The sequence below is a fragment of the Salvelinus alpinus genome, chromosome 4 (genome assembly GCF_045679555.1).
Source record: "Salvelinus alpinus chromosome 4, SLU_Salpinus.1, whole genome shotgun sequence".
Classification (NCBI taxonomy): domain Eukaryota; kingdom Metazoa; phylum Chordata; class Actinopteri; order Salmoniformes; family Salmonidae; genus Salvelinus; species Salvelinus alpinus.
The window spans coordinates 78,320,848-78,343,846 of record NC_092089.1 but is presented as its reverse complement, the minus strand read 5'-3'; the positions used below and the strand labels follow the sequence as shown (position 1 = coordinate 78,343,846).

The following is a 22,999-nucleotide window of genomic DNA, read 5'->3' as shown; positions in this document are numbered from 1 at the left end:
GCATACTGCTAAAGCAACACTTGAGTGGTTTAAGGGGAAACATTTAAATGTCTTGGAATGGCCTAGTCAAAAACCCAGACCTCAATCCAATTTAGAATCTATGGTATGACTTAAAGATTGCTGTACACTAGCAGAACCCATCCAACTTGAAGGGGCTGGAGCAGTTTTGCCTTGAAGAATGGGCCAAAATCCCAGTGGCTAGATGTGCCAAGCTTATAGAGACATACCCCCAAGAGACTTGCAGCTGTAATTGCTGGCAAAGGTGGCTCTACAAAGTATTGACTTGGGGGGTGAATAGTTATGCACACTCAAGTTGTTTTTTTGTCTTATTTCTTGTTTGTTTCACAATAAAAAATATTTTGCATCTTCAAAGTGGTAGGTATGTTGTGCAAAACAAATTCGTACAACCCCCCAAAAAAACCTTTTCATTCCAGGTTGTAAGGCAACAAAGCACAAAAAATGCCAAGGAGGTGTAAATACTTTCGCAAGCCACTGTATGCGCTTCAGCACTCAGTGGTCCCGTCCTGTGAGCTTTTGGCCTACCACTATGCAGCTTATCTGTTGTTGCTCCTAGACGTTTCCTCTTCACAATAACAGCACTTGTAGTTGTCCGGGGCAGCTCTAGCAGGGCAGAAATTTTATTAACTGACTTATTGGAAAGGTGGCATCCTATGATGCCGCCACATTGAAAGTTACAGCTCTTCAGTAAGCACATTTTTCTGTCCATTAAAATAACATCTTAATCAGAAATACAGTGCAGACATTGTTAATGTTGTAAATGACTATTGTAGCTGGAAACGGCTGATGTTTTATGGAATATCTACATAGGCGTACAGAGACCCATTATCAGCAACCATCACTCCTGTGTTCCAATAGCACGTTGTGTTAGCTAATCCAAGCTTATCATTTTAAAAAGGCTAAAAAGCTGCCAGTTAAGGACTTGTGAGGCCTCTGTTTCTCAAATGAGACACTCATTTACTTGTCCTCTTGCTCAGTTGTGCACCGTGGCCTCCCACTCTTTTCTGGTTAGAGCCAGTTTGCACTGTTCTGTGAAGGGAGTAATACACAGCGTTGTACGAGTTCTTCAGTTTCTTGCCAATTTCTCGCATGGAATAGCCTTCATTTCTCAGAACAAGAATAGACTGACGAGTATCAGAAGAAATTGACAAATAGATAGGCTAATTGACATTTGAGTCAATTGGAGGTGCACATGTGGTTGTATTTCAAGGCCTACCTTCAAACTCAGTGCCTCTTTGCTTGACATCATGGGAAATTCAAAAGAAAATCAGCAAATAATTGTAGACCTCCACAAGTCTGGTTCATTTTTGGGAGCAATTTCCAAACGCCTGAAGGTACCACGTTCATCTGTACGAACAATAGTACGCAAGTATAAACACCATGGGACCACGCAGCTGTCATACCGCTCAGGAAGGAGACGGGTTCTGTCTCCTAGAGACGAAGGTACTTGTGTGAAAAGTGCAAATCAATCGCAGAACAACAGCAAAGGACCTTGTGAAGATGCTGGAGGAAACAAGTACAAAAGTATCTATATCCACAGTAAAACCAGTCCTTTATCGACATACCCTGAAAGGCCGCTCAGCAAGGAAGAAGCCACTGCTCCAAAACCGCCATAAAAAAAACTGACTACGGTTTGCAATGACCCCAAGCATACTTCCAAAGTTGTGGCAAAATGGCTTAAGGACAACAAAGTCAAGGTATTGGAGTGGCCATCACAAAGCCCTGACCTCAATCCCATAGAAAATTCATGGGCAGAACTGAAAAAGCGTGTGCGAGCAAGGAGGCCTTCAAACCTGACTCAGTTACACCAGCTCTGTCAGGAGGAATGGGCCAAAATTCCCCCAACTTATTGTGGGAAGCTTGTGGAAGGCTACCTGAAACAGTTGACCCAAGTTAAACAATTTTAAAGGCAATGCTACCAAATACTAATTGAGTGTATGTAAACTTCTGACCTACTGGGAATGTGATGAAAGAAATAAAAGCTGAAAAACCATTCTCTACTGTTATTCTGACATGTCACATTCTTATAATAAAGTGGTGATCCTAACTGACCTAAGACAGGACATTTTTACTGGAATTAAATGTCAGGAATTGTGAAAAACTGAGTTTAAATGCATTTGGCTAAAGTGTTTGTAAACTTCCGACTTCAACTGCATGTAGTGTAAATCGCTTATATTTTAATTATTCAAATAACATTACTGAATACTGCCAGGGGGAATGAATGCTAGGAATGGTGGAGACAGCACAACTTGAACCAAATCAAACATTTACACAGTTTGCTCTAAAAGCAGAGGCCATACCACCCCAAAAGTCTTTGCATGAATGAACAAGAGGATATGCAAGAAAGCAGAATACTTTTTTTTTTTTTTTTAAGGATTTTGCTACCACCATTGATGAAAAATGTACAAATCAACACAGTGTACAGGACAAATCAACACAGTGTACTGTACAGGACACAAGACGGTGGTCAAATGGCTTCATCAAATGCTGCAAAAAATGTTTAAAGAAACACAAGGCTTTTTAACAAATCACAATAAGTTATATCAAACCACTTTCCACTTAAAACCATTGCTTTGTTAATTAATTAAGGTAGCACTCCAGTGGTGAATGAGACCATACATGTAGTCCTTTGTGAAGATCCGGTCCTGGTCGTCCCATTATATTTTCCAGGAGGATAGGCTCTCATCCGATTAGTAGTCCTCCAGGAGCCAGCTACTAACGGGTCTAAGTGACAGAGCACCACAGCTGAGCCTTCATCAATATGCTGGGCAGCCTGGGTTCTAGAGCCTACACATCTGCACCTGCCTGTCTCCCTTTAACACACCCCACGTTCCATCACAGACCCCACCGACTGCCACGCTGGCCAATGATGGCACATTAAAGACATTTTGGGAATGTAAAGGCAAGATGAAAACTATTCTGGCGACCGTACCAATAAAACGAGGCAGGCATGCTAGAACGTCATGAATCAAAATCAATGTTTGTAGGCAAAACCTTTGCAGTGGTTTTAGTTAAGGTAGTTGATGCAAATGAGTCACTTGCGAAATGCACTCATTAAAAATAACCTCTGATCTCCATCTTGCTAGATATTATTTTGTATTTTATTCAAGTGGATAAACTAGTGACGTACTGTAGGCAGTGACGTATTTCCTCTATGCCAAAAAAGTATATAATTGAACCCAGACCCAAGTCACTTTTGCCGAGGGTCAGATTTTTTGAGACTAGTGTACGATGAGGAAAACCAGTTTGAGAGCTAAATAGGTTGAGGGCAGGATCCTGCTGCAGAACACCAATCGCAATCTGTGGCTCAAAATACTAAACAAAGTCATGTCACACAAACTGAACGGCCTTGCTGTTCTAAGTAGTGCCATTACCGCCATTGTTAGACCAAATCCCTAAATCCATTAAAATGTTAGCCCAATAGCATGTTATAGCTAAATAGCCATTAGCCGAACAGGCAATAACAATTCACGTTATCCTAATAGGCAATAGCCTTTAGCATGGTTCACTGTTGTCTCACTGGAAGGCCTGAGTCAGAGCCATCAAAAAGGAAGCAAATCAGTCCAACAAGCAATATCCATTAGCATGTTAGCCCAATAGTATGCATCTCTATGTATTCTGACTGGAAGGCTTGAGTCAGAGCCGTGACAAAAAGGAGCACTGCCAGCAAAGGCACTCTCAGTGGACCACCTGCAGCAGGGGCAAATCATTTCCAGACCGCTCATATGTAGAGGAACTCTGACCAGTCCCCCACCCAAGCCTCTCGCCCATAATGAGATAGGATGGGGGATGCATGAAGGACACTGTGAATCTTCCCTGCACATTGAACAGCTAGAGAAAGAGAGAGGGGGAGAGGGTTGGGCTGTGGCAGGGCTACTGCAGAGCAGACAGGCTTTTCCCTCAAGAGATGGACAACAAAAAGAGAGGCTGGCTAAAAGAGTGGATAGTCCACTAGGGAGTGGTCAGGTTATCAAAACGAAGGCCATTACAAGTGCAGCAATGTACAGCATGTTCATTAAGAGTAAACATCTGGCTAGCTTATACGTGGGAACATAGAAAGGACACGTCTGCAAAACCCTCCTATTTGGTTGTGCCATCATAATAATTAATGTATACTACTGTTGTCTAGGTAATGAGAACGGCATGGAGGGCCAAACTGAAGAATTCAGACTTCATCAAGGCTCGAAACAGTACACCTCGAATTGCAGAAAAAGTTGGTAACAATGCAGGGGTCTGACTAGGGGATAAGCTCAGAACAACATGGATGATTAGCTAACCTTTAGTGGCATAAAGCATAACAAACATGAATTAACCAATAGGCAGGGGCTCTGGTCTCCACACTGCTGCTTGACACACACGTCTGCTGCAGTATTCATAACCCTAAAATGCTTTACACTTCGCTTGCTTCTTAAATCGCCTCGGGTGGTGGGCCACAGTCCTCCTAGGCCCCACATCCGGAAGAGACTTCGCTTGCCCCTACCCCTTAGGCACTTCATGTACATCGGAGAGGATTAGATAGTCCTGAGCAGCATGACAGTAGCTCCACCTTGCCCTCTGATAGGCTAGATGGAACGCTCGCAATATTGCTTACCTTAAACTCTTAAATTCTTTCAGAGCTACAGAAAATGTCACATTACATTGATTCAGTTTGGGTTTCAAATCTACTGAAACACCGAACAAAAAATGCAACAAATTTCTAAGATTTTACTGAGTTACAGTTCATATAAGGAAATCAGTCAATTGAAAACAATTCATTAGGCCCTATTCTATGCATTTCACATGACTGGGAATACAGATATGCATCTGTTGGTCATAGATATACAGTACTAGTCAAAAGTTGGGAAACCAAGTCATTCAAGGTTTTTCTTTATTTTTTCAACATTGTAGAATAGTGAAGACATCGAAACTATTAAATAACACATATGGAATCATGTAGTAACCAAAATGTATTTTATATTTGAGATTCTTCAAAGTAGCCACCCTTTTCCTTGGTGACAGCTTTGCACACCCTTGGCTTGGCATTCTCTCAACCAGCATCATGAGGAATGCTTTTCCAACAAGATTGAAGAAGTTCCCACATATGCTGAGCACTTGTTGGCTGCTTTTCCTTCACTCTGCGGTCCAACTCATTCCAAACTATGCCAATGGGGGTTGAGGTCGGGTGATTGTGGAGGCCAGGTCATCTGATGCAGCACAATCACTCTCCTTTGTCAAAAAATCTTTACACAGTCTGGAGGTGTGTTTTGGGTCATTGTCCTGTTGAAAAACAAAATGATCCCACTAAGCGCAAACCAGATGAGATGGTGTATCGCTGCAGAATGCTATGGTAGCCATGCTGCTTAAGTGTGCCTTTAATTCTAAATAAATCACCAAGTGTCACCAGCAAAGCACCCCTACACCATCACACCTCATCCATGCTTCATGGTGGGAACCACACATGCGGAGATCATCCGTTCACCTACTCTGCGTCACAAAGTCAGTGGTTGGAACCAAAAAAGAATTCTGTCAATTAGGACTCATTAGACCAAGGATAGATTTCCACTGGTCTAATGTCCATTGCTCGTGTTTCTTGGCCCAAGCAAGTCAATTCTTATTATTGGTGTCCTTTAGTAGTGTTTTTTCACAGCAATTCAACCATGAAGGCCTTTACAGTTGATGTTAAGATGTGTCAGTTACTTGAACTCTGTGAAGCATTTATTTGGTCTGCAATTTCTGAGTCTAGTAACTAATTAACTTATCCTCTGCAGCAGTGGTAACTCTGGGTCTTCCTTTCCTGGGGCGATCCGCAGAGCCAGTTTCATCATAGCGCTTGATGGTTTTTGCGACTGCACTTGAAGAAACTTTCAAAGTTCTTGAAATTTTCCAGATTGACTGACCTTGTCTTAAAGTAATGGACTGTTGTTTCTTTTTGCTTATTTGAGCTGTTCCTGCCATAATATGGAGTTAGCCCTACCTTGTCACAACACAAGTGATTGGCTCAAAAGCATTAAGGAAAGAAATTCAACAAATTAAAAAGGCACTAATTGAAATGCATTCCAGGTGACTACCTCATGAAGCTGGTTGAGAGAATGCCAAGCGTGTGCAAAGCTGTCATCAAGGCAAAGGGTGGCTACTTTGAAGAATCTCAAATATTAAAAAAATGTAACACTTGATTGCATGTGTTATTTCATAGTTTTAATGTCTTCGCTATTATTATACAATGTAGAAAATACTACAAATAAAGAAACCCCTTTTTTTCACCTTTATTTAACCAGGTAGGCCAGTTGAGAACAAGTTCTCATTTACAACTGCGACAAGATAAAGCAAAGTAGTGCGACAAAAACAACAGTTACACATGGGATAAACAAATGTAGTCATAACACAATAGAAAAATCTGTATTCAGTGTGAGCAAATTAAGTGAGGTAAGCCAATAAATAGGCCAATAGTGGCTACGTAATTACAATTTAGCAATTTACACTGGAGTGATACATGTGCAGATGAGGATGTGCAAGTAGAAATACTTGTGTGCAAAAGAGCAGAAAAACAAAAACAAATATGGGGATGAGGTAGGTAGTTGGATGGGCTATTTATAGATGGGCTGTGTACAGCTGCAGCGATCGGTAAGCTGCTCTGACAGCTGACGCTTAAAGTTAGTGAGGGAGATATAAGTCTCCAACTTCAGTGATTTGCAATTCGTTCCAGTCATTAGCAGCAGAGAACTGGAAGGAAAGGCGGCCAAGGTAGGGTTTGGGGATGACCAGTGAAATATACCTGCTGGAGCACGTCCTACGGGTGGGTGTTGCTATGGTGACTAGTAAGCTGAGAAAGGGGGAGCTTTACCTAGCAAAGACTTAAAGATGACCTGGAGCCAGTGGGTTTGGCGACGAATATGTAGCGAGGATCAGCCAACGAGAGCATACAGGTCGCAGCGTTGGGTAGTATATGGGGCATTGGTGACAAAACGGATGGCACTGTGATACACTACTCAGCAAACTGTATGCAGTCTTGGAGGCTATTTTGTAAATGACATCGCCGAAGTCAAGGATCGGTAGGATAGTCAGTTTTACGAGGGTGTTTGGCAGCATGAAGGAGGCTTTGTTTGCGAAATAGGAAGCCAATTATAGATATATATTTGGATTGGAGATGCTTAATGTGAGTCTGGAAGGAGAGTTTACAGTCTAACCAGACAGCTAGGTATTTATAGTTGTCCACATATTCTAAGTCAGAACTGTCCAGAGTAGTGATGCTAGTCGGGCGGGCGGGTAGCGATCGGTTGAAGAGCATGCATTTCATTTTACTAGCATTTAAGAGCAGTTGGAGGCCACGGAGGGAGTGTTGTATGGCGTTAAAGCTCGTTTGGTGGTTTGTTAACACAGTATCTAAAGGGCCAGATGTATACAGGATTGAATCTGTAAGTGTCCAAACTTTGACTGGTACTGTAAATATATATATATGTTTTATTTTAAAGGTAGGGACATGGATCAGAAAACCAGTCAGATTCCAGGAAATTTGTACAGATCCTTGCGAGATGGGGATGTGCATTATCATGCTGAAACATGAGGTGGTGGTGGCAGATGAATGGCACAGATGAATTGCACTTTCAAATTGCCATTGATAAAATGCAATTGTGTCCATTGTCTGTAGCTTATGACTACATATACCATAACCCCACAATGGTGCACTCTGTTCACAACATTGACACTGCTCGCCCACACGACGACATGCCATCTGCACGGTACAGTTGAAACCGGGACTCACAGCAGCGTGCCAGTGGGCATCAATGGTGAGCATTTGCTGTGGTCAGGTCAAGACCCTGGTGAGGATAATGAGCACATAGATAAGCTGAGACGGTTTCTTGCAGTTTGTGCAGAAATTCTTCGGTTACGCAAACCCACAGTTTCATCAGCTTTCCGTTGGCTGGTCTCAGACCATTCTGCAGGTGAACAAGCCGGATGTGGTGTTCCTGGGCTGGCGTGGTTACACATGGTCTGCGGTTGTGAGGCCGGTTGGACGTACTGCTAAATTCTTTCAAATTACGTTGGAGGCAGCTTATGGTAGAGAAATGAGCATTCAATTCTCTGGCAACAGCTCTGGTGGACATACCTGCAGGCAGGTAAAGCCAATTTCATGCTTTCTCAAAACTTGAGACATCTGCAGCATTGTGTTGTGTGACAAAACTGCACATTTTAGAATAGCCTTTTATTATCCCCAGCACAAGGTGCACCTGTTCAATGATCATGCTGTTTAATTAGCTTCTCCTCTCTCCACTGGGATTCTCTGCCTCTAACCCTATTACATCGGCTGAGTCACTGGCTTACTGGTGCTCTTTCATGCCGTCCCTAGGAGGGGTGCGTCACTTGAGTGGGTTGAGTTACTGATGTGATCTTCCTGTCTGGGTTGGCGCCCCCCCTTGGTTTGTGCTGTGGCGGAGATCTTTGTGGGCTATACTCGGCCTTGTCTCAGGATGGTAAGTTGGTGGTTGAAGATATCCCTCTAGTGGTGTGGGGGCTGTGCTTTGGCAAAGTGGGTGGGGTTATATCCTTCCTGTTTGGCCCTGTCCGGGGGTATCATCGAATGGGGCCACAGTGTCTCCTGACCCCTCCTGTCTCAGCCTCCAGTATTTATGCTGCAGTAGTTTATGTGTCGGGGGGCTAGGGTCAGTTGGTTATATCTGGAGTACTTCTCCTGTCTTATCCGGTGTCCTGTGTGAATTTAAGTATGCTCTCTCTAATTCTCTCCTTCTCTCTCTCGGAGGACCTGAGCCCTAGGACCATGCGTCAGGACTGCCGGGCATGATGACTCCTTGCTGTCCCCAGTCCACATGGCCTTGCTGCTGTTCCAGTTTCAACTGTTCTGCCTGCGGCTATGGAACCCTGACCTGTCCACCGGACGTGCTACCTGTCCCAGACCTGCTGTTTTCAACTCTCTAGAGAACGCAGGAGCGGTAGAGATACTCTTAATGATCGGCTATGTAAAGCCAACTGACATTTACTCCTGATTATTATTTGACCATGCTGGTCATTTATGAACATTTGAACATCTTGGCCATGTTCTGTTAAAATCTTCACCCGGCACAGACAGAAGAGGACTGGCCACCCCTCATAGCCTGGTTCCTCTAGGTTTCTTCCTAGGTTTTGGCCTTTCTAGGGAGTTTTTCCTAGCCGCTGTGCTTCTACACCTGCATTGCTTGCTGTTTGGGGTTTTAGGCTGGGTTTCTGTACAGCACTTCGAGATATTAGCTGATGTACGAAGGGCTATATAAAATTGATTTGATTCTAGATATGCCACAAACTTGTTGTTGTTGTTGAGAATTAAGCTGTGTGTGTGTGTGTGTGTGTGTGTGTGTGTGTGTGTGTGTGTGTGTGTGTGTGTGTTTATGGAACACTTCTGGGATCGTTTATTTCAGCTCATGAAACATGGGATCAACATTTCACATGTCACGTTTATATTTTTGTTCAGTGTATATATGGGATATGGCCTTGGGGTTGTTTCTATACAGGGCCAAGGGAAGGATGATAACACAGGGAGGGTAAACTTTCTCACCGATCTCCATCTCGATGAAGGTGGCCTCCTCGGGGAGTGCGCGCGGCAACACGCCCGGGTCACTGAAGCTGGTCCTCAGCAGCATGGCCATGACGAAAAAGAAGAGGAGGATAGCGAAGACCGGGATGGCAGGGGACAGGTGGATTGCCAGGTATGGGCACCTGCAGATGTGACAAGAGGACCATAGGTTAATAATATTCCAGCACCACACAACTCTCAATGTTGACTCTGAATACTCCATAGTGAGTGATTATAATGTGATTGACTCGAGAAACATTAAGCTAAAGCAGGGTAGTTACAGTACCATGTGATTATTCTGTCTAGTTATGATGATGCAAATCCTCATGAATTGTGAGTGGAACATTTTAATTTCTTGTCTTCAATTTCACTCTCAAACACACTCAATATCTGATAAAAAAATATGTATTTATATGGCCCAGGAGCAAACCTGTGTTTCCCCTTTATGGCAGCACAATAATATGGCTGTGAAGATAACTAAACCAGAGGTTGAAGAAGCCCTTGTCTTACACATGAGACGATTAGAATCCCCTAATTGTCAACAAAAGCGCTGCACAAACAGTCGGCACTGAAAAACAAGCCTCTACACGTCCTTGTAGAACTGTGTTCAGAAGTTGTTTACTGACGCAGCATGCAGTTAAAACAGTTTGGTCTGCAACCCTTCCCTAGGGCTTCACACGCACTGCAGCCATGGCCCAAGAATCAACAACAGCCGGAGACCATGTTTACACTTCTAAACGCTCTCACCCTCCGGAGGGGGGAGGAGCAGTATTAACACGAGTCCAATTGGCACGCCTAAACTGTAAAACTGCCAATAGACTCAAGACGCCACTCTGCAGCCAGGACGCCCCACACAAAAAAGCCCCTTTTCCTGTTATGGTGGCAAAGGCATTCTGTAAAGTGTTGCGGCAGATTGGCAAGCACCACAGGCCACTGCATTGAGCTATTAATAGAGAAACTGCTCTCCTTCTTCCCCGTGTGGAGAGCTCACACATCCACAATGTAAGGATATATATATATACAGTGGGGAGAACAAGTATTTGATACACTGCCGATTTTGCAGGTTTTCCTACTTACAAAGCATGTAGAGGTCTGTAATTTTTATCATAGGTACACTTCAACTGTGAGAGACTGAATTTAAAACAAAAATCCAGAAAATCACATTGTATGATTTCTAAGTAATTAATTTGCATTTTATTGCATGACATAAGTATTTGATACATCAGAAAAGCAGAACTTAATATTTGGTACAGAAACCTTTGTTTGCAATTACAGAGATCATACGTTTCCTGTAGTTCTTGACTAGGTTTGCACACACTGCAGCAGGGATTTTGGCCCACTCCTCCCTACAGATCTTCTCCAGATCCTTCAGGTTTCGGGGCTGTCGCTGGGCAATACGGACTTTCAGCTCCCTCCAAAGATTTTCTATTGGGTTCAGGTCTGGAGACTGGCTAGGCCACTCCAGGACCTTGAGATGCTTCTTACGGAGCCACTCCTTAGTTGCCATGGCTGTGTGCTTCGTGTCGTTGTCATGCTGGAAGACCCAGCCACGACCCATCTTCAATGCTCTTACTGAGGGAAGGAGGTTGTTGGCCAAGATCTCGCGATACATGGCCCCATCCATCCTCCCCTCAATACGGTGCAGTCGTCCTGTCCCCTTTGCAGAAAAGCATCCCCAAAGAATGATGTTTCCACCTCCAAGCTTCACGGTTAGGATGGTGTTCTTGGGGTTGTACTAATCCTTCTTCTTCCTCCAAACACGGCGAGTGGAGTTTAGACCAAAAAGCTCTATTAATGTCTCATCAGACCACATGACCTTCTCCAATTCCTCCTCTGGATCATCCAGATGGTCATTGGCAAACTTCAGACGGGCCTGGACATGCGCTGGCTTGAGCAGGGGGACCTTGCGTGCGCTGCAGGATTTTAATCCATGACGGCGTAGTGTGTTACTAATGGTTTTCTTTGAGACTGTGGTCCCAGCTCTCTTCAGGTCATTAACCAGGTCCTGCCGTGTAGTTCTGGGCTGATCCCTCACCTTCCTCATGATCATTGATGCCCCACGAGGTGAGATCTTGCATGGAGCCCCAGACCAAGGGTGATTGACCGTCATCTTGAACTTCTTCCATTTTCTAATAATTGCGCCAACAGTTGTTGCCTTCTCACCAAGCTGCTTACCTATTGTCCTGTAGCCCATCCCAGCCTTGTGCAGGTCTACAATTTTATCCCTGATGTCCTTACACAGCTCTCTGGTCTTGGCCATTGTGGAGAGGTTGGAGTCTGTTTGATTGAGTGGGTGGACAGGTGTCTTTTATACAGGTAACGAGTTCAAACAGGTGCAGTTAATACAGGTAATGAGTGGAGAACAGGAGGGCTTCTTAAAGAAAAACTAACAGGTCTGTGAGAGCCGGAATTCTTACTGGTTGGTAGGTGATCAAATACTTATGTCATGCAATAAAATGCGAATTAATTACTTAAAAATCATACAATGTGATTTTCTGGATTTTTGTTTTAAATTCCGTCTCTCACAGTTGAAGTGTACCTATGATAAAAATTACAGACCTCTACATGCTTTGTAAGTAGGAAAACCTGCAAAATCGGCAGTGTATCAAATACTTGTTCTCCCCACTGTATATATTAATTACCAGTCAAAAGTTGACAACTACTCATTTGTTTGGGTTTGTCTTGATTTTTACTATATTCTACATTGTAGAATAATAGTGAAGATATCAAAACTATGAAATAACACGGACTCATGTAGTCAGCAAAAACAAGTGTTAAACAAATCAAAATATATTTGAGATTTGAGATTCTTCAAAGTAGCCACCCTTTGCCCCGATGACAGCTTTGCACACAATTGGAACTCTCTCAACCAGCTTCATGAGGTAGTCACCTGGAATGCATTTAAATTAACAGGTGTCCCTTGTTAAAAGTTAATTTGCGTAATTTCTTTCCTTCTTAATGCGTTTGAGCCAATCAGTTGTGTTGTGACAATATAGCCCTATCTTCTGTATACCACCCCTATTTGGTCAAAGACCAAGTCCATATTATGGCAAGAACAGCTCAAATAAGCAAAGAGAAACAGCAGCATCATTACTTCAAGACATGAAGGTCAGTCAATTCTGAAAATTTCAAGAACTTTTAAAGTTTCTTCAAGTGCAGTCGCAAAAACCATCATGTGCTATGATGAAACTGGCTCTCATGAGGACCGTCACAGGAAAGGAAGACCCAGAGTTACCTCTGCTGCAGAGGATACGTTCATTAGAGTTACCAGACTCAGAAATTGCAGACGAAATAAATGCTTCAGAGTTCAAGTAACAGACACATCAACAGTTCAGAGGAGACTGCATGAATCAGGCCTTCATGGTCGAATTGCTGCGAAGAAACCATCACTAGAGGACACCAATAAGAATAAGAGAGACTTGCTTGGGCCAAGAAACATGAGCAATGGACATTAGACCGGTGGGAATCTGTCCTCTTGGACTGATGAGTCCAAATTAGATTTTTGGTTCCAACCGCCATGTCTTTGTGAGACGCAGAGTAGGTGAACAGATTATCTCCGTATGTGTGGTTTCCACAGTGAAGCATGGAGGTGGTGTTGTGATGGTGCTTTCTTGGTGACACTGTCAGTTATTTATGTAGAACTCAAGGCACACTTAACCAGCATGGCTACCACAGTATTCTGCAGTGATACACCATCCCATCATTTGTTTTTCAACAAGACAATGACCCAACACGAATCCAGACTGTAAAGTCTATTTAACCAAGGAGGAGAGTGATGGAGTGCTGCATCAGATGACCTGGCCTCCACAATCACCTGACCTCAACCAAATTGAGATGGTTTAGGATGAGTTGGACCGGAGACTGAAGGAAAAGCAGCCAACAAGTGCTCAGCATGTGGGAACTCCTTCAAGACTGTTGGAAAAGCATTCCAGGTGAAGCTGGTTGAGAGAATGCCAAGAGTGTGCAAAGCTGTCATCAAGGCAAAGGGTGGCTACTTTGAAGAATCTCAAATATATTTTGATTTGTTTAACAATTTTTTCATTACTACATGATTCCATGTGTTATTTCATAGTTTTGATGTCTTCACTATTACTCTACAATGTAGAAAATAGTGAAAATAAAGAAATACACTTGAATGAGTAGGTGTGTCCAAACTTGACTGGTACTAATATATAACACTTCCCTCTTCATAATAATCACATTTGTAATGTCATATAAGCTGTGCATGATGCATTATAATGCACTGCTCCCCATGTGGAGAGTTGTATTATGATAACACGTCCTATGAACACCCTCTTCATAATGCATAAGCACATGTATTACGCCTTATGAGCTATACATGACGCATATAATTCCTTATGAAGACAGAATGGGAAGGTATTACCACATCTGGTCATACAGTACAGGCCAATGTCCATGTTGGACAGGTTGATGAGTCTTGAGTGTATTTCACAGTGTAACAGGATATGGGTTTGATCATGCAAACGGAAATTATTTTAAAAACACCCGATTTTTTGTGGATCCTGACGTATAAAGATGGTGGATCTTCCTACAAAATCCCAAACATAATCAATCCAAGAAAATGCGTTCTAGTTGAAAAACAAACTTTCTCCCAAATCAGTCTGGTACACATGCACAAGGCACGTTTATGATGGAAGCCCCAGACACTGACTGGTTAGGCTGGTTCTGTCATATTCAGTTCCCATTTAAATGTTTAATTTCCTCTTTTTGTTTGGGTGCCATTTTATGCTGACTCAAACACCATAGTAAAAATGTTCGGTAAGAGGGAGGGGTGTAGCTACAGTGTAAAAGAGTGAGTCAACAAAACACAAGGTGACAAAGTCTACCGGTTCCTTTCACATTATGGAGATTGACTTGACTTCAGGATTTATTCCTTTGAACTCTGAGTGGGGCAAAAGGCACTATGTAGATTAGACAGGTAAGTCTGCATACTGGTGCCATACGTTTCCCCCCAGTACCTATTTAATAGTCTGGTTCCACATCTGTTGCCGCTGTGTCCAACTCCTTTGCTTGACAATTGACAATGACCATAGGAGTTGGAAAGATGGCACAAACAGATCTGGGACCAGGCTACCTTTTCAACACTAATGGAAAAATCAAAAGGAGCAGAGATCCATCCAATCAATATACATTTCCACTAGTTTAAGCCCTGAGGCAGATGGACTGAGCTTTACTTAATTTTTTTAAACAATGCGATAAACCAGTCAAATTTAAGCATGGCCCTTTACATTTTGCTATTTCAGTTTTCATCGACAGCGTAATTAATCACGTTCAGACTCACTCATTGTCAGATTTTGTGTTCAGTATTATTTGCCTTCTGAAAATCTCTCAATATGATTGAATTTCATTTTCTTAAAAAAAGGTCCAATGCAGCCATTTTTGTCTCAACATCAAATCCTTGCTGGGTTATAATTAAGCACCTTACTGTGATTTTTTATTGAAAACATGGTGAAAAATAAATAAATAGCAATTTCTCAAGCAACAATTTTGCTAGGACTGTCTGGGAGTGGTCTGAGTGAGGAGGGGAAATTTGAAAACTAGCTGTTATTGGCCCGAGGGGTTTGGAACTCTTATTGGTCTATTAACTAAGGATGTCTCTGAACCTGACAGTTCATGCAGCTTTAGTATTCTGATAATGGAGTTCTGGTAGAATCCAGATTGAGGAGAAATCCCCACACAATGCATCCCTGTCCACCTCCTGAAGTGGTCAGACAGATCTGAACACAATCAGACCACAACACGACTTGTGTGTCTAGACCCGTTTTTTCAATGCAAGCTTTGTGTTCTGATAGCCGAAGTCACATGTAACTGTAGACACAACCTAATTTACCACCTGTTGATATCACAAGGCAGGCCACAACTCCATCGCTCCAAAACAGGCAAACCATTTCAGGCAGTCTTTTCAAACAGATCTTACACTTAAAAATCAGCACTATCCTAATTTTCACAATTGAACAATATTATTCCAACCTCAGTGTGGAAATATATATAAAAAACAGTTAATCTCATTTTTGACTGCACTGGGCCTTTAATATGTTCTCATATATTCCCTTGTTTGTTCTTTCTCTCCACCGCTGTCGTCGGTGAGAAAGGCTCCCCAAATGAGTGTTCAAAGTAGGCTATATTTATGCCCTCAAGTCATCTCAAAATAACATCAAACCAAGTCATTGAGCAACAAAATTCCTTTAAGATATCTAAATATGTAATTTCTCTTAACTATCCCTTTAAAATTGTGCCTTGAGCCCAACCTGCATGCCATAGAACCTGTACAATTTGTCACACACTTTCCTAACACATGAGGCTTGTAACAGCCAGTTCTTTGAATACATTGAAAGCAGAGCTAACATATCAACCACTGGCTCTACCTGGTATCAATTATAATAGGTAACAGATGCAGAGTATACACTTTACTGTTAACTTTTAACCACTGGAGGGGAAGGGTCATTTTATTGAGGGCTCTCTAATCTAGACTTTAAACCATTTAACTTCACACTCAACACACTGATAAGAGGATAGGTACAGGACTTGTTAAGTAACAAGAACTAAAAAATAATATTTTTTGGGTTCCCTTCAACTTTAGTTGAGGTGTCCATGAAACGGGTGCAATTCTCAGTTTGAGACTTATCTGCCCTATTTCCTGCTTTTCAGCCCAGGACTAGAATTAATCTGTGTCTGGGAAACCGGCTGATCATGTATTTCAAGAATGGAGATGAGGAGAGGCCTCTAAGGTAGAGACTTTGCAGCCTTAAAAAAGTAGTACCGAGGAATGTCATGCCTTAGCTTTGCCACTCCTGACATTTGCCTTCACTGAGTATCTCATACCCAGCCTTTATGAATACATAACACAGGCGTTAGCTGTCTGTTGGAGAGCAGAAGTGAATCACAATAACAATTAATTATGTACTATACTGCTGCGCTACAGATCTGCAGTACGCCTGCTGTGTAACTTCTCTCTTTTGTAAGGTCTCTCTTTCTCACACACACTAAACAGTTCTCTGACCCAGGAAATAGCCCCATAATATTCGCCGCTGTATATTCTGACCAGAGTCCCTAGTGATCTCTAAGCCACAGTCATCTCAGCAACAACTGGGGCATGTTCTGCAGGTAGTATGTGATTCCTTATTCTACATGTCATGTTTGTTCTAGACATAAATCTCCAATCTGAACTTACCAAGGTTTGTGCCCAGTTGTCTTCATGACATATTGGCTTGAAACCAAGAATGGCCACAAGACTAAGACCTCAAAGTGCTGTCTGGACATTGCCCTTTGAACAATAAGAAAGAAACCCCAACCGACAGTAAGGGTGCAGTTTAGTGACATCAATATATAATAATGAACTCAAAACAAAAAAAAAACACTACAATTGGTTACTCAACTTAAGGACAATCAACTAAATCTTCGGTCATTTTAAAACCATTTGGAATTGAAAACTGTCTGATATTAATATTCAGAAACAAGTTGCATCAGCAACAAAAAGTTGTAACAGTGGAGCAGAACAAAGTGATTCATTAATAAATCAGATCACAACGATGTGATTCCATGAAATACCACACCAGTGACCTCTGACAGAGAGGAAAAAGGAACATAGTAGTGTGGAGAATCAATAAGGACCCAACAAGCCACTGCAAACAACGGCTGTGTTCCAAATGGCACCCTTTCCCCTATAGTGCACTACTTCTGACCAGGGCCCAGTGGAGTGCCATTTGGGACGCACTTCATATTGATCTGAAAATTGAGAAGGGTCCGAAACCTTAAGACCCAAAATGCTGCCAGAGTGGCTATGAGGCAGTACCGCACACCTGAGTCCTTTAAAGAGATGATATCACACATCTCTTGTAAGAATGGTGGCATGTGTCTTCCATTTCAAAGCACTTGGATGGAGGTGAAAAACATGTAAAGTGTCTCTCCCTAGCTCCCCTCCTTGACTTGAAGTACAGATATGAACAGGATAATTTCACTGAAATTCGCTCTCCCTATAAAACAACAAAACCTTAAACAAGACATTTTTTACGAAACAAAGACTACCTTATGATAATTGGAAATAGATAGTGGTTCTGAATATGAAATCAGGGCACTGACGTGGTTGTGTTCATTAGACACCAAAATGAAGAAAAACAGACAACCAGGGAGTGACTACCTTTACCTGTTCAATCATAAAACACTCATTTAATTTGCTGATTTAGACACACACACACACACACACACACACAGAGAGGGGACGATGGATACCCAGGGGGACCTCAGGTCTGTTACTAGATATCCTCTGGCCAGAGTCACACTAAGGTCAGCACTTGGCAGTGCAATCTCTCCCCCTCCCGAGCTACACACACACAATATTTGAGGGATCTGACCGGAAGAAGACAAGGGCCGCTCTGCTAGACTAGCCACCCCCATGAGGACTTGTACAGCAGCAGCCAGGCCTTCAGTTCACAGAGCCAAATGACTATCAAAGCCTGAGCCTGTTCATTTAGCATCAAACAGAAGAAAAAATACAGAAAATTAGGGACCTGGACCAATAAGAAATGATCATTTCTGTTTGTTGCAAAACATACAAAAGACCACACAATCCTATACAGACAATGTCTTCACCAAACAACACTGTTTCACGACACATCAGTGACATGGCAGAAGATGTTTTGAAACAATTACTGCTTCGCATACAAGCCAGTGAATTATTTGCGTTACAGCTAGATGAGTCAACAGACGTGGCGGGCCTGGCACAGCTCCTGGTATATGTCCGTTACTTTTATGGTGGGTCAATTAAGGAAGACATCCTCTTCTGCAAACCAGGACAACATGAGAGGATATTTTTTAAAGTACAGGACAATTTTGTGACATCAAATGGACTTTGGTGGTCAAGATGTGTTGGTATCTGTATTGATGGCGCAAAAGCCATGACAGGGAGACATAGTGGAGTGGTAACGCGAGTGCAAACAGTTGCTCCCGACGCCACTTGGGTACACTGCAGCATCCACCAAGAGTCTCTTGCTGCCAAAGGAATGCCTGACAGCTTGAAAGACGTTTTGGACATGACAGTGAAAATAGTTATTTGTTAAAGCAAGGCCCCTGAACTCGTGTATTTTCTTCATTATGCAATGATATGGACAGCGACCATGTAATGCTTTTACAACATACAGAATTGCGCTGGTTATCAAGGGGCAAAGTATTGACACGTTTTTTTAAATTGAGAGACGAGCTTAAAAGTTCTTTACTGACCATAATTTTTACTTGTCTGACCGCTTGCATGATGTTTCTCACACAACTGGCCTATCTGGGTGATGCTTTTTCTCACCTGAATGATCTGAATCTAGGATTACAGGGACTCTTCGCAACTATATTCAATGTGCGGGACAAAATTGAGGCTATGATTAAGAAGTTGGAGCTCTTCTCTGTCTGCATTAACAAGGACAACACACAGGTCTTTCCATCATTGTATGATTTTTTTGTGTGCAAATGAACTCAAGCTTACAGACAATGTCAAATGTGATATAACAGATGACACAAACTGGATTCATTATCCCTTTCATGCCAGTCCACTTACCGATATCTGAATAAGAGAGCCTCATCGAAATTGCAACAAGCGGTTCTGAGAAAATTCAATTTAATCAGAAGCCACTGCCAGATTTCTGGATTGGGCTGCGCTCAGAGTATCCTGCCTTGGTAAATCACACTGTTAAGACACTGATGACCTTTGCAACCACGTACCTATGTGAGAGTGGATTCTCGGCCCTCACTAGCATGAAAACTAAATAGAGGCACAGACTGTGTGGGGGAAATGATTTAAGACTGAGACTCTCTCCAATACAACCAAACATTGCAGAGTTATGTGTATCCTTTCAAGCACACCCTTCATTAACCTGTGGTGAGTTATTCACAATTTTCAATGAACAAATAAGGTTTTATATGTAAGATGGTTAAATAAAGAGCAAAATTATTGATTATTATTATTTGCGCCCTGGTCCTACGTATAAGAGCTCCTTCTCACTTCCCACGAGCCGGGTTGTGACAAACTTAGACTCATTCTTAAGTTTAATAAATGTATCGTATAGTGTGTGTGTGTGTGGCAAATGATGGCAAAAAACAACATTTGAGTGTGCTGACCCTGGTGCTAGTCCACTTACCGCAGCTGGAGGTTAAATGTTTGAAGGGGTACGGGACTATAAAAAGTTTGGAAACCACTGTGTTAGGACATTTAATATTTTTTTAGATATAGTATAGTGGAAGTGAAAGATCCCAGATATCACTTCAGTTTCCGATAGAGGAGTGACTAGATGTTGGTTAGTGGTAGTGAGCTACTCTCTCAAACATGACTCATGAAAAGCATGAAAACCACTGTGCCTCTTCCTTCAGCAAATTGTCATTAGCCTGTCAAGGGGCTAGATCTGATACGGCTCAAATTGCTCCGTAATGGAGAGTTTTGAATTACAGCCCCTGTTCCCCAGCTCAATCTCTATGTTAATATTCAGGCCTTAATTATGGGGCAACTGTAATACCAACGTAGTGTGCTAACGGCGATCTGGCCATTAGTTACTTTTGGGCCTGGTCCAACCTCAGGCGCTAAACTTGTGGGATCAGCAATATCAGTCTCCACTCCGGCCCCGGGGCAGACAACAGTTCCCTCCCTAATGTTCTGGTCATTAGGCAAAAACGTTTCAATAACGTAAAATAAAATTGAGCGTTATTGATTGGACGAGTCCAGATATAGCCCCTCCCTGTTTCGGTCCGTTTTCTTACATTTGGTGCCTAATGAACACGACCCAGACTCCCATTGAGCACACACAGAGATGGAAAGGGCTGCACATTTACTGTAGGGCCAGAGGCCCCAGGGAGCTACAGTCTGCAGCCAGTGCTGTAGCTCCTCAGCAGTCCACTGGACGATTACATTAGGCCAAGAAGCCTAGCAGTGACGGTCCCTGTCCAGTAGAATTACTTGGTAAAACTTGATTCCAGCTGTTAGAATATCATGCAATACATTTCATGGAGGGAAACATTTTGGAGACACTGGACCACTTTTCCTTGAGGCCCCCATTTGTTTATTAATTCATGATAATTCTGCAACAAACTAAATAATATTTAGACAGGCACACTGACAAGGCATTGCCCGAACTGTTCTTTGGCCAGTCTGTTTCTGGGGGGCTACGGTTTCACTCTGAAACCTCAGTTGTAAAACACCTGGCCAGCTAGCTCCACCTGCCAAGTCCAGTGCAGGTTAGGTTAAAGGGTTACAGTTAGGGGAAGGGTTAGCTAACATGCTAAGTAGTTGCAAAGTAGCAAGTAGTTGAAAAATTGGTAATTATCTAAAATGCTGAAGTTGTCCATGATGAGATTCAAACACGCAACCTTTGTTACCTAGATTTTCATCCACCACAATCAACTTATGTCATATGTAGCCCTACTAAACATATAATACTAATTTGAGTGTTACGGATTTACACTTACTATGTTACATCGTCTATGAGACCAGGCTGTAAAGCTAGGTTGATGTTTTATTATTATGTTCTGAAAGGCAATGCTTAATGTTGAGCAAGGGCCCCTTTCACTGGACAGTAAGGGAAGTAAATATTTAAATATGCAAGACTAGATATTAATCAATAATGGTTCCTGTCTGATACCACTCAGCCAACGATTTTTGTGTTTTTTTTTTTTTTTTCCAATATTTTATATGCCTTATCACTTAATTCATAGCTTGGTACAGGGTAAATAAAGGCTATATTTAGGCCTACTACAGGTTATTCGTTTCATCGGACTTGCGGCCCTAAAAGTACCTCATCCTAGAAAACATTTTACACTAAGGAAACGTCATGGGACTTTGATTTGTTCAGAATTTATTGAGAAAACACGGACGAATTATTTTGACAGCTTGCTTGCTTGTTTAATCATCGCCCAAATAAACAATGGATAAACAGATATACTTACTCGAATGCGAAGAACAGGGAGCAGGTGCCAACGATGAGAAATAAGGTTAGATAGAAGACGCCTTTCTGCCGGGCCATCATTACGCGTCCATCACAGCAGAAAGTGTTTTTCCCTGGGAGCTTTTCCCATTTTCGTACTTTCCGTGTCATCATTACCGCCGACATACTGACAGTTTTCGTTCAACTCAGTAAACTATAGTGACATATAATGTTTATAGGCCACTGCATGTAAATTACAACATTTACTTGACTTTCAAAACGAAAATTATACGGTAGAGTACATTTCCCTGTGACAGGAAATATCCGTGAGATAGTTTTTTCCCCCTTCACCTTTTAAACGGGCGATTCAGCTCACAAATATGCGTATTCCTATGAACACTCCACGTTAGTTGGTCTGAAATGACACGATTGTGAAGCATTTGTCGTTCGTGTCATTCATTTGAACAAATCCATGCATCTATCCATATTTTCGGCAATCAAAGTTCTCCTCGTTTCAGTGCGTCCACCTCCTTCCAGTGCCAGAGGGCTTCCATTCTAGAGTAGAACAGTAATCAGTATCCTAAATTATCCCCTTTAATAACGGAATTTGTTTGAGTCAGATCTTCTTTGCCCAAAGGAAATAAATCCAGTCTTGCTACTCGCACCAGGAGCGTGGACCTTGACCGAGTGACAACCATAAAACTGATAATACATGCGTGCACATGACAGTCATCGCTTGGTTTATGTTGATATTAGTCTATTCAGTAAGATATAATAATGAATAAAAAACAATAGGCCTATATCATAAATAATCGTTGCCTAAATAAGGTGTGTTGGTTTTGCTTTCCCGCAAGACGCGATGCGAGTTTGAATCGTTTCTAATCAATGGGTGCAGGAAACACGCCTAGATTAAAATGTCTTATTTTAAAGGGGCAGTACAGTAAGCAAGGAACAAAGGAGGTTGTGTTCTCTATTTGAAACATTGGGATATTACGCTACCAATCAAGTAATGGTAAAAAATATTACCAGACACGAAATAATTGCAATGTTTGTCTTCTGGGAAATAATACATTCTATCCTATTATTTTATTTTCTATTTTGTACTGAACAAAAATATAAACGCAACAATTTCAAAGATTTTACTGAGTTACAGTTCATATAAGGAAATAAGTCAATTTAAATAAATACATTAGGCCGTAATCTATGGATTTCACATGGCTGGGAATACAGATATGCATCTGTTGGTCACAGATACCTTAAAAACGGTAGGGGCGTGGATCAGAAAAACGGTCAGTATCTGGTGTGACCACCATTTGCCTCATGCAGCATGACACTCCTTCGCATTGAGTTGATCAGGCTGTTGATTGTGGCCTGTGGAATGTTGTTCCACACCTCAATGGCTGTGCGAAGTTGCTGGATATTGGCGGGAACTGGAACATGCCGTCGTACGCGTCGATCCAGACCATCCCAAACATGCTCAATGGGTGACATGTCTGGTGAGTATGCAGGCCATGGAAGAACTGGG

At 42.2% G+C, this 22,999-nt stretch overlaps 1 protein-coding gene across 2 annotated transcripts in view; it reads right to left on the bottom strand.

Moving 5' to 3' along the window:
* LOC139574490 (palmitoyltransferase ZDHHC9-like) overlaps positions 1 to 22,372 on the bottom strand; it is a 45,286-nt gene extending 22,914 nt beyond the window's left edge. The window contains exons 1-2 of one of the 2 annotated variants that reach the window (XM_071399134.1): positions 21,497 to 22,372; positions 9,542 to 9,702 (exon numbers count right to left, since the gene is read on the bottom strand). In XM_071399134.1, the coding sequence (XP_071255235.1) occupies positions 9,542 to 9,702; positions 21,497 to 21,660 (325 nt within the window). In that variant the 5' untranslated portion in view covers positions 21,661 to 22,372. The remainder of the gene's footprint in view (positions 1 to 9,541; positions 9,703 to 21,496) is intronic. The other variant, XM_071399133.1, reaches the window with a different exon arrangement.
* Positions 22,373 to 22,999: the final 627 nt, after the last annotated feature.